The sequence below is a fragment of the Cyprinodon variegatus genome, unplaced genomic scaffold, assembly GCF_000732505.1.
Source record: "Cyprinodon variegatus isolate N-32 unplaced genomic scaffold, C_variegatus-1.0 Scaffold791, whole genome shotgun sequence".
Classification (NCBI taxonomy): domain Eukaryota; kingdom Metazoa; phylum Chordata; class Actinopteri; order Cyprinodontiformes; family Cyprinodontidae; genus Cyprinodon; species Cyprinodon variegatus.
This window is the reverse complement of record NW_015151244.1, coordinates 62,466-78,922: the sequence shown is the minus strand read 5'-3', so window position 1 is coordinate 78,922 and position 16,457 is coordinate 62,466. Positions and strand designations below refer to the sequence as shown.

The 16,457-nt window shown below is 37.2% G+C and overlaps 1 protein-coding gene across 13 annotated transcripts in view; it reads left to right on the top strand.

Moving 5' to 3' along the window:
* Positions 1-16,457, top strand: part of myo1b (myosin IB) — a 68,453-nt gene that overhangs the window by 49,375 nt on the left and 2,621 nt on the right. For 3 of the 13 annotated variants that reach the window (XM_015396336.1, XM_015396335.1, XM_015396340.1), the window contains 16 exons: positions 1,797-1,859; positions 2,025-2,225; positions 2,332-2,558; positions 2,658-2,858; positions 4,764-4,857; positions 6,569-6,718; positions 6,802-6,870; positions 6,947-7,033; positions 7,358-7,444; positions 10,266-10,352; positions 11,015-11,101; positions 13,802-13,876; positions 13,978-14,112; positions 14,567-14,673; positions 14,790-14,922; positions 15,981-16,187. In XM_015396336.1, coding sequence (XP_015251822.1) covers positions 1,797-1,859; positions 2,025-2,225; positions 2,332-2,558; positions 2,658-2,858; positions 4,764-4,857; positions 6,569-6,718; positions 6,802-6,870; positions 6,947-7,033; positions 7,358-7,444; positions 10,266-10,352; positions 11,015-11,101; positions 13,802-13,876; positions 13,978-14,112; positions 14,567-14,673; positions 14,790-14,922; positions 15,981-16,172 — 1,995 coding nt within the window. In that variant the 3' untranslated portion in view covers positions 16,173-16,187. Of the gene's footprint in view, positions 1-1,796; positions 1,860-2,024; positions 2,226-2,331; positions 2,559-2,657; positions 2,859-4,763; positions 4,858-6,568; positions 6,719-6,801; positions 6,871-6,946; positions 7,034-7,357; positions 7,445-10,265; positions 10,353-11,014; positions 11,102-13,801; positions 13,877-13,977; positions 14,113-14,566; positions 14,674-14,789; positions 14,923-15,980; positions 16,188-16,260; positions 16,392-16,457 lie in introns of those variants that run through there. The other 10 variants (XM_015396337.1, XM_015396342.1, XM_015396339.1 and 7 more) reach the window with 7 other exon arrangements.

Here is a 16,457-nt window from a genome sequence, read left to right as displayed (position 1 = left end):
CACATCAATGGCAGTTATGGATGATCAGACAAATTGGACAACATTTTAAGATCTTTACTGGCGTTTCATTAAGGTGTGAATGTTAATTAAATTCCCATTAGGCCTTATTGAATGCATAACACTCGAGGCATATTGTGACCTTGGATTAAAGTACATTTATGTGTAATTTAAAAGGTTTGGAGGAGAATGGGAAGCACTGAAAATGTATAATTTAAGGTTGTGTTTTTTTTCCTCAGTATTTAGAGGTTATATAATTTTGTCCCTTATAGTAGCCCCACGGGTTTTTATTCAGTCTGAATCAGTGTCGTGTTCTTTTCAGTTGCACATCAGTTTGTCTTTTTGCTCTTGAATTTTTTTCTGTTGTAAATGATTTAGGTAAATGGATAATTCTATAAAATGTTAAAATACTTTATTATTTAACTTAATTCCTGTGTTTCAATTGACTTTGCTTTGTTCCCATTTTAGTTAAATTGAAATAATAAAAAGTGAGAGCTTAAATCAGGCCTTTATAACTTAAATCAGCTGTTCCAAGGTCTAGCATCTTCTTTGTTAGTTTAACTTTCAAGAGGATTTAAAAAACAAGTGGGTTGTGATCAAATTGTTGAATTTAGGTCCGATGTGCTTTTTTAATACAGTAATACAGTTTAATACTCTCTCTGTATTCTAATATTCTATTTTCTCACTTCTATAAACATTCAATAAATTCATTTTTGTTATATGCAAGAACTGCTTGGAAATGTACAGAACCTTCATAAATGAATATTTCTTGCTTATGTGCTCTCTAACAAGAACATTCAACTTTTTAGAAGTGAGTTATTACTGAATTGATAGTTTGGGCCATAAAGCTTTTCCAGTGTTTTTTGCATTGTAAACTAAATGTTTGAAGATGACTGTTTTAATAACCCCATGTTAGGGTATATTTAAAATATACGACTACATTGTCTTAAAGTAAATGTATATTGAAATTTTATGCAAATAATTTGTCCCAAACAAGCAAAACTGCACAAGTAGGAAAAGGTAAAATGGCATAAGATATGATTGCCATAGATTAGAAAAGTCATGCTCTGATCGTTGTAGAAATTCTTCATGGTTTATTTATGCTTTTGTTGTTTAAATCAAATATTTTTTTGAGCATTAGATGTAAAGAATAAGGTCTTGCAGAAGAAGGTATTTTAGGGAATAGTTGAAGAACTGTTTGAAGATATTTCCACTTGCAGCCTTTTGAAGTTTCAGACATACAGTACTGTTTAGTTGGATTTGTAAAATGCCAGTTATTTATGGTGAGATGTGTAAAGCCTGTAAATGACCTGTACATGTGTTGTGCCTAATCAAGTCAGAGGCCTCAAAATATTTCACACTCCATTCAGTCATTCACCTATTCACGAGTTGATGGTGGTAAGCTACTGTACATTGTTCCCATAGCTGCTCTGCAATAAAGCAGCAATTGCTGCCACTGGGTCCTCTGAACACCAATACCAGAAGTGATGGGTGAAGTGTCTTCTACAAAGACACAACATATGCGATGGTGACTTTAGCCAGCAAGCACACAGTTACAGGACAAAACCCGGCTTCCTGAGCCAGCATCACCTTAGGCACCAGCATTGATGCTTGAAGTGAAGGATTACATCTTGTAATGTGACTAGTTGAAGTGTTTTTTGTTCATTTTATTTAATTTTTAAAGGCAATATACCTACCAAAGTCTTAAATTTGATTTCATATGCTGATTAGCTGTACAACAAAGGTTGTGTCAAAAATAGCCTTTGTCTTTTCTGACCTGTATGTTTTTATTTTTCCAGGGCATTGAGTGGACAAACATTGAATATTTCAACAATGCTGTTATATGCGATCTTATTGAGAATGTAAGTCAAATTCATGTTCCTTTTGAGAATATGAAAAAGTGTGAATCTAAAGTTGTTTTTTATTGTAACATGAGCTGTGTTGTAGACTCCGAGATAGTGGCTTCAAGTCCACAGAGCGATTAACTTTAAATGATTATTAGCTTACATTGATTCTGTTTGTGCTAGAACCAAAATGGCATTCTGGCCATGCTGGACGAGGAGTGCCTGAGGCCTGGGACGGTCACTGATGAGACCTTCTTGGACAAACTGAACACAATCTGCGCTGAACACCAGCACTTTGAAAGCCGCCTAAACAAGAATTCAAAATTTCTAAATGACCACAGCCTGCCACACAACTGCTTCCGCATCCAGCACTATGCCGGCAAGGTACATAAAAAAAAAAACGGTCAAAGTTTATTAACTTGGTCCTCTGAGTCTTAAAGTAGATAAATATCAGCCTTTAAATCTTCTTGTATTTTCCTCCTATATTAAGGTGTTGTACCGTGTCGAAGGCTTTGTTGACAAGAACAACGACCTCCTTTACCGGGACTTGTCTCAGGCCATGTACAAAGCTAACCACAGCCTCATCAAACAGCTGTTCCCTGAAGGAAATCCTGCAAAAGTCAACCTTAAACGACCACCAACTGCTGGATTCCAGTTCAGAGCATCTGTTGGCACACTAATGGGCAATCTGCAAACAAAGAACCCAAACTACATTCGGTATGTTCAATCTGCTCAATGATACAGGTGTATTCTGAAAATGAAAAGCAGAATTCCTCTCTCAGGGACTAAGGCTGAAAATCAATGTCTTCTTCCCAGGTGCATCAAGCCTAATGACAAAAAAGCAGCCCACATCTTTACTGACTCCCTGGTCCGCCATCAGGTGCGCTACCTAGGCCTGATGGAGAACGTCCGTGTAAGGAGAGCAGGATATGCCTTCCGCCAGGCCTACGAGCCCTGTCTTGAGCGCTACAAAATGCTCTGCAAAAACACCTGGCCACACTGGAAGGGGCCTGCCAGGTAAACTGGTGCAAATCTTGACAGAAGAGGGTGGTCTGTGGAAAGCAAACCCTTTAAATTACTCCCAGTTGTCTGGTTGTAAGACATCTCCCAGTGGGAATGTTTTTAACCAGCACTGAGGTGGTTAGTGCTCCCATGTGTGACTGTGAGGGAAGGTTGTTAAAAAAAAAAAAAGTGTTCAGATAATTTCAGCATAGGCAAAGATTCAGAAAGAGATTGGATGCATCGATGGTCTAATGATTCGAAGGTGATGATTTAAGGTAGAGGTATACAAAATTATAGGAAAACTTTTCTAGTTTCCTTGATCATTTCATGCTTTTCTAAAATAAAGCACCTTTGAATTTGTTATGATAGAATACATAAAAATCATGCTGACATCCTCAGAAACATGCTTCAGTTTCGTCACATTCCAGATGTTCATCGTTCGGTATTCCCCATCTGAACCACAACATGTTGAGGCATTTCATCCTTATCTGTCTCCTCCATTCCACCTCAGCCAGACTTCCCCGTTTCATCCACAGTGCTGGCGAGATCACTGATTCCTATCTGATCTGCCAAACATTGGCAGCCCGTTTTTGAGTCATCTTTGGGCACTTTGTAAGGCTTTAGTCATTGCCTTTCTTTGTATTTTTTCTTTAGCTCAGACTCTTATTTATTTTTATTCTTTTTGTTTGTTTGTTTTCCCAAAAAACACTTGTTCACTATTCTCCTTGAATAGATAAGTAACCATCAGACATTTAAGAATGATTATAATCTTGCATTTTTGTATAGCTTTGACCAACAAGTACAGATTTCTGATTTGTCCATTAAGCACTTTAATTATGTTTATATATTTTTCTTTTCTATTTTCCCTGCCATTAGTGGTCATTATTAGAACCTGAGGCAAATTCAGACGTGCGTGTGTGAGAGCATGTAGTAACTATGAGACAGGGTTTTAATAATTAAAAATTAGAGAATATGCTAAATTAAAATAAGATCATAAGACTAATAGCATGGGGCTGCACGGTGTGCTGTGGGTAGCAGGTTCTGGGTTCTATGCCCGGGGTCTTTCTGCATGGAGTTTGCATGTTCTCCCTATGCATGCATGGGTTCTGTCTGGGTTTTCCAGCTTCCTCCCACAGTCCAAAAACAGGACAGTTGGATTAATTGGCTTCTCTAAATTGTCTTTAGGTGTTAGTGTGTGTGTGGTTGTGTGTCTGTTTTCCTGCGACAGACTGGCGACCTGTCCAGGATGTACCTTGCCCATAAACTGCCAGCAGAGGCATCTGTATACCATCTGCTACACCACTGCTCAGCACAGTGTCCAATGATCACTAATCTCCAGTGTGCAATGCAATCACAATGAATAGGTGTAGGATGTTTTTGTTAATGGTAGAAATTGGCTTGTTCTAGATGATCCTCTAAAGTAACTGCAATAGTATGCACCTTAAGAGGGTACTAAAGTTGAGAAGCTTTGCCAAGAGCCACTGAAGTTTAACAGGGGTTTAATTTGTTTTTGGTAATTTCTGCAAGTCTTAAAATTAAATCATAAAGGACTTCTTAAAAGGTCTCAAATGCTAAAGTTTAACTCAAGCAGAAACACTTGTTCTATTATGTCCAGTCTTCCTGGTAACTGTGGGTTAATTTACCACCTCATACCCACTGTAAGTACGCACATCAACATTGGGCAATGTAGCAATTGGCGACATGTCCAACAGCTAGATGCATGCTTTTTTCTGAATCACATAGTCCTTTTGTGTGTTGATTCCTTAAAACTTTACGAGGCTCCAAAATGCTAATGAGTTTAAAGTGAACACTTTAAAGTTTAAAGTGTTCTTTATCTGGTCAACAGATGATTTTTTTGGTCGATATAGATGTCTGTTAAATTGGCTTCTAATGAGCTACTTGATCACATCTGTTTTCTAGACAAGGAGTTGAGGTGCTGATGACTGATCTGCAGGTTCCAGCAGAAGAGTTTGCTTATGGCCGCTCCAAGATCTTTATCAGGAACCCAAGAACGGTATGGAAAATTTTTTTCCCTTAATGTTTTCCTGGTTCTCCTTAGTATCCTTAGTGTTTGCAAGTCTAAATGTTGAAGTTTACTCAACCTGTTTTCTCACAGTAAGATGTTTGGAAAATGGGATGGGCTTCATGCAGAGCCCCGATTTTAGCAATTAGCATGTAACCACCGCTTTGAAAACACATGGTTTCACTTAGTGATCTAACATGGGAAATAAGTTGCTCTGTGTTTTCAGGCCTCAATTGTTCAGGGCTGCATCATACCCAGAGCACAGAGCTTTAAATAACCTGATAACTTAATTACCCTCTTCCTCTGTTTTGATAAATGTATCCAATTTATACATCATTAAAGTATAACACAAAATAAAATTGAGCACACATAAAGCTTGATTTCTGAATATTATTATTTGTGGTTATTGCTGAGATTGAACATGCCTAATCTAATTATTACCATTTATTCAAGCTATTTCAGAATTTAAAATATAGAACAAAATGAGGAAGTTGCAGGCAGAGGAGGGATAAATGGAGATCATTTAGCAGTTGCCTAGTCTCTCACTATAAAATATAGAAATGTTCAACTTAAATTTTTAATGTCCATGGATTCAGTTGGGGTAAATTATCACACTTTCAGACATTAACATTATCCGGGGTAACACAAATATTAGCATCAGTGCTGTCAATTAGTTTAGGTCCAGGAACTGAGCTCTACATGGAAGGTTGATTTGGTATCTACTGTAGGCTGTTACGATCTTGATATTTTGATTTGGTTCTCTAAAATATATAAAAAATATAGATTTTTTTATTTTTTCTTCAATCAAAGATCCAAAGCATTACAGATTCTTCAAAACACTCAACAGTACCAATGAAATGCATTTCCACATAGTCACCTCCCTTCTTCCACTTCAGATTTGCCCGGAGTATTTTTTACCACCCAAAAGCTTAATCTAGTTTCTCGTGGTGCCAAAGCACATGGTTCCAAGTGAAGTCCCAGTAGAGTAGAGAAAGATCCATATTTAGAATTTGTGATGGTATGTCTCCAAAGCATTTGACATGGTTGTTAATCAACAGCAGTAAATGGTGGCATCTATGACTTCTTATGTTCAGAACCTTGCATACAATCCTTATTGTGTGTTTATGGTTACTAAAAATAAAATGCTTTTGCCATAGCAATAAACCCCAAGTGTGCATACTCCATGGTTAGTTCCATGGAGAGAATTGGTTATATGAAAGAACGTGGACAAGGAATCTGTGTTGATACAATTTCTGGTGCTCTGGAGTTCCCCTTTATAATAGGCAGTTATTTTATTATTTTCTTGAACAGTATATTTTGTTGGGCCCTGACTGTATGCAGTGACAGTCCCTTTGGTGATGAATGTAAGCATTTCTTAGAGCTCTTTTGTAGCTTTAGAAAGCAGAAAGGTTCACAGACCACTAGATTTAAAGTTCCCTGAAAGTTGAGGATTAGGAATGTTCTATTTGGACTGATATGTGTGAATTGCATCTGTTGTAAAGCAATTTTAAAGAGTAGAATACCTAGTTGGGTTCAACTAGATGCAGCCAGCACCATAAATGCTTATTGAAGCCTTGATATGGAATATTTATTCCTATACATATTTCTTATATTTAAAGATTTGTTTTTCTTAGTTTGCTTTTGACATCAGACCTCATATTGTGTCAGTTGCTTCACCCATAGTTGCCTTCTCTCCATGCAGCTCTTTTTCCTGGAAGAGAAGAGAAAGCAATGCCTGGAGGACCTTGCAACACTAATTCAGAAGATCTACAGGGGCTGGAAGTGTCGCAGCCACTTCCTGCTGCTGAAAAAGAGCGAGATAGTGGTGGCGGCATGGTACCGCCGATACGCTGTGAGACTTCTTTCTAAACTGTTTCATAGCTGCCCATACCCACAAGCTCTGTTACTCACATTGGTGCTGTCCGTGTTCAACAGCAACAAAAGAAGTACCAGAAGATCAAGCATTCTACCACCGTGGTGCAGTCCTACACCAGAGGATGGCAGGTATGAGGCTTCCTGTGAACTAAACCTAATCTAGAGTCATGAATAAATCATAAAAAAAAATGTCTTCTTCTTTTAGGCTCGGAAACTCCTGAGAGAGCTGAAGTATCAGAAGAAATGTGAAGAAGCTGTGACCACCATTGCAGCCTTCTGGCATGGCACACAGGTACAGTTAAAGCTCTAACAAAGGAATGCAAGAAGAACACAATTGTGGCTTTTTATTTCCTATTAAAGAGTATTCCTTTAGAAGTAGACTATCACATTTTTTTTTTTCATTTCTGCATATTGGCACAACAGTTTTCTATTTTTCTTTTTATTTTCTGTGCTTTCTGGGATTTTGTGCCTGCTGTTTTTTCCCCCTGTAATGCTGTTTCTTTTGATGATTGCACATCTACTCTTTCCTCTCTGTTCCTTTCAATTTTCCCCTCTCAATGATATCGCTCTGCACATCTTCAACTATTCCTACCTTACACCCACCACATCCCACCAGGCTCGGATGGAGCTAAGGCGTCTAAAACAAGAAGTGCGGAATAAACACGCTGTGACAGTAATTTGGGCATACTGGCAGGGAACCAAGGTATTTCCTCCTAGCTGTAGTATTGCTGTCCCAGCTGTCTTGTCACTGTTGTTTACAATGTCCCATTGTGACTAAGAAAGCGTGTAGTGGCATAAAACCACTGCTGGATGAACATCTATTCAATCATCTTTACCTTTATATCTGGTTTGTTGCTTTTAATGATCATTTTAGCGTTTTGTTAAATTTGTGCCAATTATAAAACTTTAAAACTGAAGGTTTTCTATTAATATTTTGCTTTTCTTACTTTATTACATTGAACAGGTTCAACCGGCATCATTCAACTGCCAATTCAATTTATGCTTCAAAAAAATCTAAAGATGGCTGTCATGGGTTTCTTCCATGTAATCTTTCAAAACAAATTAGGCTTGAGGGATTTCTTGACTGTGTTGCATCATTTCTTAACCAAACTTTCTGAGTGTCTGGGAACAGTAGAGCGGCTGCTGTAGTTGCGAAAAAAAAAAAACATGTTCTCACATTCTTGCTTGATTAAGACACTCAACAGTTTCAGTCTTCCTTTGTTGTGTTTTTCCTTTCACCACATTTAGTTAGAAGGTGGGAAATATGGATGGCAGGCAGGTGTGCATAGAAATGCACCGGTTTGGAGCTGCAAATCCTTTTCTTAATTTTAGAAATAAAATGCACCATTAAATCAAATGTTCAACGTAGCACTTATTTTTTCCTAACTAAAGAATACATGTTGAAACTGAAAATGGTGGCATGTTCATTTGAAACAGCTGTGCAACTTTAGAACACATGGATTCTGACTTTATGACTCAGGTTAATTTTTATCAGAGATGTACTTGCTGTTTGTTAACAGAGATGCATTGAGAACCTGTATGATGACTGGATTTACATGATTGATAGGCTGGTTAGAAATAGCAACAACAAACAGCTTTAGTGCCATTAAAGTTTTTAAATAGCTTTCAATATATCTGTAGTTCCACCATCTTCATTAGAAAGTTCCATGTTAGGACATGCTTGGCTTCTGTCTTCTCATGTCTTATTCTTATGGATTTTTGGGGTTTCCTTTTATGGTTTATTGCTGAATATACCAGATTTGAAATGTTGGCACTCTTTGGAAATTGAGTTAATGGTTTGGATACTACCTGCAGTAATTCCTATTAGATAATATAAAATATCAAATATTTGATCATAGCCTATAGGAAGAAATTATGTATACCCAAGGTATATGTATACCCAAGCTGAAAGCAAAACAAAAATGTGAATGTAGAAACATAAAGCGAATACAAAAAGATGCAAAAAGAAAAAAAGCTTACAAACCAAATAAAAAATGACTCTTACACAAAAGAGGCAAAGGAAAAATTCTGCAATCACACAAAATGGAGATAATTGAATTCCAAATTAGCTCCAACCACACCTTATTCAACATTATACTAAAATACATGTAAAGAAAAAAATTCTTCCTTCTACATTTTTGTCTTTGCAGTATGTTTTGTGTTTGCTGGACATTTATAGCTCCCCTTGGCCACAGAGCTACAGGAAAGATGCTATTTATAATTCAGCAGGGGTTACCAGATTGACCTCAGCATTATTCTAAAGACGAAATGAATAATCTAGACCTAATGGATTTTTTTTTGTTGTTTTTGATTTTACCCATTTTGCAGCGTTTAAATATCATTGTCTCTAAGGTGTTCCAGCAGCAAATTGAAATATTTAGGCCACAAAAATCCACACAAATAAAAAAAGTCTGTACAGGGCAAATTAATTCATAAACACAAATGACTTACTCTTTGCAGGTTTTGCATCACATTTCCAATATTTTTAACTAGAACGCCACAATAACTTGTATGTTACTGGTAATTTGTTTCAGATTTATACATATCCTTTCACCCTTGGTCCTTTTTTGTCAGAGTTATAAAAAATAAATTAAATGAAAACATTAGTTAAAACCTAAATGTTACCATAACATTTAGAAAAAATTGTAATATATGATGACATGCACAAACTGAAATATAGCTACTGCTGCTAAACTTACTTTTATAATTGATAACTTTTAATAATTTATAGATGCAAGGATGTATGCCAGATTGTCACTCCAGAGTAACTCTGAACTTTAGAAGAAATTACAATATCTTTGAGCAGCTTTTAGTTAAAAGCAAGAATTCTCAGTCTATTTCTGACTGCTGGCAGGCCAGGTTATCTTTGTTTTACAAACATTGCATTATCATTAAATATCTAGACAACCTTTGAAGATATGTAATCGAAAGGCTGCACATTTTTCAGAAACCTCATTACCACTGGCATTAAGGAAGTGTTAAATGACCTTTTCTAATAGCTTTCTCCAACTTTCCTTGACCTTAGCTTTTGGTATTTCTGCAGATAATACTCAACATCTCTAATCAATTGTATGATATTCATTCTCTACAAATAAAAAAGAAATCTAACTACAGATACTTCTGTAGTTAGATTTGAAGGTTCATATATTTTAAAATAATTTCATAAACAAAGCTTTTACTATTTATGGTTCACACTGCCTAAAAATTGGTGCAAAGAAAGCCACGTCCAGCCTGCCTTTAGGATTGTAGTTTTACGATCTGAACTGAACAATTACCGTAATATTACTTAATAGAGTCTTATCAATAAAAGAGCCGTGCTAGATTAGATTACCTAGTCATTTGTCTTATTTAGACATAGTTATGTAAGGGATTTCTAAATATAACCAGCGCTCATTGCCTAAATGTTACCCTTAAGTGACTGTTGTTGTTCTTCAGTGTTTCGTCATTGTTCCCTGTCACAATTAAAGTTTTGCCTGTCACTGGAAAGAAATAACTCCTCTACAACTGCCCCCGCTTTTCATCAGGCCCGGAGAGAGCTACGTAAACTGAAGGAGGAGGCAAGGAATAAACATGCAGTGTCGGTCATTTGGGCCGGCTGGCAGGGCACCAAGGTATTTAGGAATGTTGACTTGCCGTGACTTTTTGACTTGTCGCCTCCATCAACCCCACTCCCGCCTCCTTATTTAAAGAAATAAAGTCCTTGACATAGCCGCTGGCCGAAGTCATTCTGAACATTTTTCAGTAGTGCGAGGCATTTTGCTTTACGTCCCATGGCTTGGTCGCTGCTGATGATATATGGCCATATCTGGAGGACTCCCTAACTGATTAGTTTGTTTTGGTAAATGCATAAAGTGCATACTGGATACATAGTGTTTGTTTCATCTTCCTTATAGGTCCATGCTTGGCAGCTGCATGCTGACTGCTCACTCTGCATGACTTGCTCTCCCTGTAGCTAATGCATGCTTAGTTTTTAGAGTCTTTTAGGTGGATTGCAACCAGTCTGGTTTGATTGTGCGGCATCAACACACTAGTTTGACTAACAGCATACACTCACAGACGATATTCCAGATGACCGTCCATCTGATACCCTTCATATATATGTGGATGCTGGAGCGCCACAGCAATAACTTTGCAGCCTGTCAAAGGTCAAATAGAGCTTGTGTGCAGCGTTTGTGCACACCTTCGAGGCTACTGACCCCAACCGGAACGGTTTTGACCAGTTCTTCATCTTCTCATCTTCCACTGCTCTTTCTTCCTGCCCACACTCAAACAGGCTCGCAGGGAGCTCAGGAGGCTGAAGGAGGAGGCCAGGCGCAAGCATGCCGTCGCTGTGATATGGGCCTACTGGCAGGGACTGAAGGTACCCACCAGCCCCACGGCAAAGCCATCATCACCCCCTGTGCCTTCTGCTCCCACTGTCCCTCAGCACCCCTTTTTATCAGTCTTTGTTTTAGTCCTCTGAAAGACGGCCTCTGCTCTCTGTTGCAACTATCCTTAATTTTCCTTTACAAAGACCAGAAAGCATGTACAACATTTATTGTTCCTCTTTTAAAACGTAACCTTTCATTTCAATAGCATAATCTCATCGGGAAAAATCGAGAGAGACATCAGCCACTGATATGACTAGAGTTATAAAATTGTTTTACTTTTTACCCTTTATACCATCCCATTTTGTCAATAGGACAGTACTCTATATTCTCCAACTTTACCAAATATTATAGGCAAGGACAGAGGAATCTTTCAGAATTCTATTTAGAAGTTGTCAAAGGTACTCATATTCTTTACTAAAGTTAAAGTAACTTTTTATTTAAAAAGAAGAAAAAACTGGTAAGACTTTAAATAAGGACAGGTAGAGAGAACCTAGAAATAGCTCGGCCCAGTACTGTGCTAAATTAAAATTACAGATGGCATAATATAGATTTAACTGAACAGAAGTCTTGCATAAACTGTTAAATACTTTGGTATTCACAGCATTAAGGTTGCAGATGATTTTAAAATTTGAATAGAATTTGTAACATAATCAACATATACATTTTAAATCTAATAAAGGGAGAATGGATGAAGAAATGTCATCGTTGAATTTGATCCCTCACCTGTAGCGTTTCCCAGCCTCCCTCTCTTAGCCAAGGTCTCCATTAGTGTTTCTCTTGAAACAAACTGTATTCAAACTGGATAGATTCCCTTTGCGCTTATAATTTTCCCTTTATTTTGTCACAGTTGTTTTGTAATGTCATAATGTATAGAAGCAAGTTTGGGGAAAGTAAAGCGAAACAACAGATGTTTGTGTTCTAATGTATTAAGTAAAGGTAGAAAGCCTTTAAAAATAAAGAATTGGTAAATTACAGATACTGTAAAAACCTAATGGACTACAATGATTATTTAATCTTAGTTTTTTTTACACCTCCGCATGTTTAGTCATTCTAGGGGTGCCTTACTTCAGCCCCCAATAGTTGGTGTATTGCGTGATTAATGGATGAATGACCACCTCAGGCCTGATGATGAACCTTTTTATTTCATTCAGGTGTGTAGGACCAGGGGAACATCTTAAACATGCAGGACATAGGCTCTTAATCACCAAAGTTGGACATGTATGCTATCTAAATTATCCAGCTTACCTTAACAATTATATATGTCCATGAATGAAAGGCCAATTTTCAGTGTAATGTGGCTGTTGGGTCTTTAGAAAAAAAAATAGTCCCACAATCTCCCAGATCCTCTGTAACAATGTGCATATAAGGGACTTTCTCAAGTTAAATATCTCCTTTAATTATGCTGCAACAACCTGATTCAAATATTAAGTAAAAAACATGAATCATCTGATAAAAGCACAATTTAATCTTGTAATTATCAAAGGCTTTTTCTTGGAATGGGTGCCATGTAGACTGTTTCTAACAGCTGTGGAAACTTGGCAGCAGGAAGCCATTCTTTGTTACAGTTCTCAGTGAGCGTTAGAGAACTGTTTTTTTTTTTGTTGTTGTTTATTTTTATTATAGTTATAAATCTTTGAGAAATTGCAATTTAACTACTTATTAACCAGTGGATAAAATTGACCTCTGTAAAAATTGTTTATCCCTGGAGTGCCTTCTACAAAGGCATTTTCGTGCAACTGAATAAAAGCTGGAGGACTCTTATAAAGTATCTTTAGTGCCAGGTTCCACACCCCTTCCCTGAAAGCATGAAGTCATGGATTATTTATTAGTAATTGGAAGCTTCTAGAAAAAGATCAAAGACATATTAAGCAATTTTTCAAATGTTGAAGTGATGCCACTTAATTGGGGACAATGGAAAAAAACGTTGATGCATTAAAGTTTGGATTTTTCTAGATTTATCAATGTGAGAATAAGCAGAAGTTATTACTCCATCATTTGTAAATGCATACAATCTAAAATAGTTTCAGTTTAAAAAAGAATGTTATGATCCCTCTTATCAACTATTTTGGCATTTATCGGTTACAGATTACAGGTGATTTACAGCAACCAGTGTAAAAGTTTACCTTTTCAAGTATTGAAGTTTAATACAGAGGATAAACAACAGGGTGCAGTAGTCTTTCTACCCATTTCATCTAACAGATTTTTCTATGTCCTGTTTGTTGCTGGCCCTCAAAGCAGCACAGTTTGTTGCTCCTACACTGTTGTCTTTTTTTTGTATCACTGTTCCTGTGTCTTTTGATGTTTTTTTTTTTTCTTTTATCATCTGGTGTGACTGTTTATTCCAACTTTTTCTGGAGTCTATTGATGTTATTTCCTATGTTAATCCTTTTTCATCCTGGTAATTGAGCACCGGTAGCCTGGATATCTACTGTCATGTTTCACCTTGTCGGATGAAACCCAACTTTAAGGTGGACCGTCACCCTTTTCATTTATTTTTTTTTAACAGTTTTTTCTCTGGGATTACTTCCAACAGCTTTTGTCTCTGTTTTGTAACTAACAAAATATTATTGTTTGTTTTTTGTTCTTCCATTGTCCTCCTTTTAGTGTGCTGCTTCCCTGTCCCACTGTATAACAAGCAGAGTGAGGCTGAAATTGATTTACAACACTTATTTTATTCTATGCTCCTAAAGGTCCGCAGAGAATACAGAAAGTTCTTCAGGGCAAATGCAGGAAGGAAGATCTATAACTTCACCATCCAGAGGATTGTAAGTATTGCTTACATGTTTCACCTCTGGTGTTTATTTCATGTTTTCATATTAACGTTATGATTGAAACTAAATGGTTTTCTGTTTATGTTGGTTTCTAGATGCAGAAATACTTCCTCGGGCTGAAGAGCAACCTGCCCTCCATGTCCCCAATAGACAAGAGCTGGCCTGCCAGGCCTTATTCGTTCCTGGAGGGAGTCCATGCTGAGCTTCGGAGGATTTTCCATCTCTGGAGGGTTCGTCTGTCATATTCAGCCATGTTTGGTTTAAACTGTCAGACAGAATGTTATCTCATTCTCAAAGGACAGACAAATGTGTGGCCAAATAAAGATGTCTGTCAACTCCTCACCTGCATTGCCTTCTGATGCTGGTCAGAGCATTATGTGGCGCCTGTTTCTCTTCGTTTCTCTCTCTCTGTGCCCCAGAGCAGCTTTGCATTAATGCATATTGCCATCGTCACTGTGTAAATGTGTGTGTGTGTGTGTGTATGACAGCATATAGTGTGAAGTGCTTCGGAGACCTCTCACTTGAAATGATGCTATATAGGTACTGTTTACCATAAAGTCAGCGTTTCTGAGATTGTCTGTAATGATCTGGTGTTGAAGGAATCATCAGAACTATGAAGAAGATGTAATCAAACACTAGTGTTTGTTGGCACTTATTCTTTATTTCGATTTGGGATGCAAACAGTGCAAGAAATACAGGAGCCAATTCACAGAAGAAAAAAAGGCAGTTTACGAAGAGAAGCTGGAGGCAAGCGAGCTCTTCAAAGATAAAAAGGCTCTCTACCCAAGCAGGTATCTTAAATGTATTACTCTGCAAAGCAATGTCTATGTCAGGCTTAATTTGATCACAGATCCAGACCTTCATACATATTATTCAAACATTTTTTGACTCTGTCTTTGTGTCTCAGCGTGAGTCAGACTTTCAAAGGAGACTACCTGGAGATGGTCAAGAATCCAAAATATCAGAAACTTAGCAGCGCCATAGATGAGAAGATTCTGCTGGCCGACGTGGTCAACAAGATAAACAGGGCCAACGGGAAGGTAGGAGTGTGATGGATCATCACCACGTCTTTTATTAATTCATATCTGAAGTACATTTCTATTCAGCATCCCAAATTTTATACCAGAAACACATTTTTCTGCAAGTAAAGCTCAGTCTTTTGGAACATGTCTTAAATGTTTTTTGCAAATTCAAAAGCTAAAATTTTGCCCATTACTGCAAACTAGTTTAAGCTTTGTCATGAAGAAGTTCATACAGATTCTAATATGAATCTTTGTCTGACAGGATCAATTTAAGATGTAAACATATTTCATCCAAAACATTTTGTTGTGGCCATGGATGTATATTCAACATAAGGATATAGTCTGCAAGACAGAAATTATTCTCTCCCTTCAAAAAGTTCTGGCATCTTGTTCTAGACTCTTTCAGAGCAGATTTTTTGCAAACGGAACTTCTCATAGCTATCCTTCAACAAGAAGTTTCTTGCTGCTTTAATGAAAGGTTTGTTGACTGTATGGCAATTGATTGTTCGGAGGGCTTGTTCATAAGACTTATACGCCCAATTCTGACTCGTCTTAGGTACACGTCAAGCAAGTTTTACCAGCTTTCACCAAAAGGGCGCCTGGCGTGCTTAATGTCACTTAATTTATTTATATTAATTTAATGGCAACTGCTAAACCCCTTTTTTTTTTTTTTATTGTTTTTGTTTGCTAGTAACAAGCATGTTGGAATGTTATCCTGAGGTTAAACGAAACACATGGACATAATTTACTAACCAGTTGACTTCTGAAGGGAATGTTGTGATGGATTTCAGAATAAAAAGGGATAAAAACAAATGTCAACAATAAGACTTCAAGTTTTTTATGGTAATACAATTACTAAAGAAATGCTGAGGATGGAGCAATTGAAATGGGAGATTGTAGAAAACATTCACTAAAATACAAAAGTCTAGAAATGTTCTCATCAGAACTTCTCTGGTTCCATTTTCTAAAATGTAGAATACAAAAATGCTGTAAAACTTTTGCATTTTCTACTTGATTAAATGTTGGCATACTCTTGTCTTATCAAATGGCTTAAATGTTTCTAACTGTACTTGCAGAGTTCACCTAGACTCTTTCTGCTAACCAAGAAGAGCGTTATTCTGGCTGACCAGAAAACGGGGCAGGTCAAGACTAGCCTTCCTCTGCCAGACCTCTCCAGTGTCTCGACCAGCACTCAGAGTGATGGCTTCTTTGCTCTCAAACTGAAGGAGGTGAGGAGGAAATGGTTTGAAGTGTACCTTTTTTTTTAATTCTGATTATTTTGTTTTGAAGAAATTCAGTAACTTGATTATAATGGGAAAACTTTTTTGTGAATTAACAAATGAGTTATTCCATCAGGGGTCAAGTTCTGCTGTCAAAGGGGACTTCTTGCTAAGCAGTGATCACCTGATTGAAATAGTCACCAAGCTGCATCGCATCAGCTCGTTGGCTGCAGACAGGGAGAAGCTTAATGTTGACATCTCAGACGAGTATGCTGAAACTTTTATATCACAGTCATGAATGCCTCTTAGTTCTTTATCATTAAACTTTCTGCT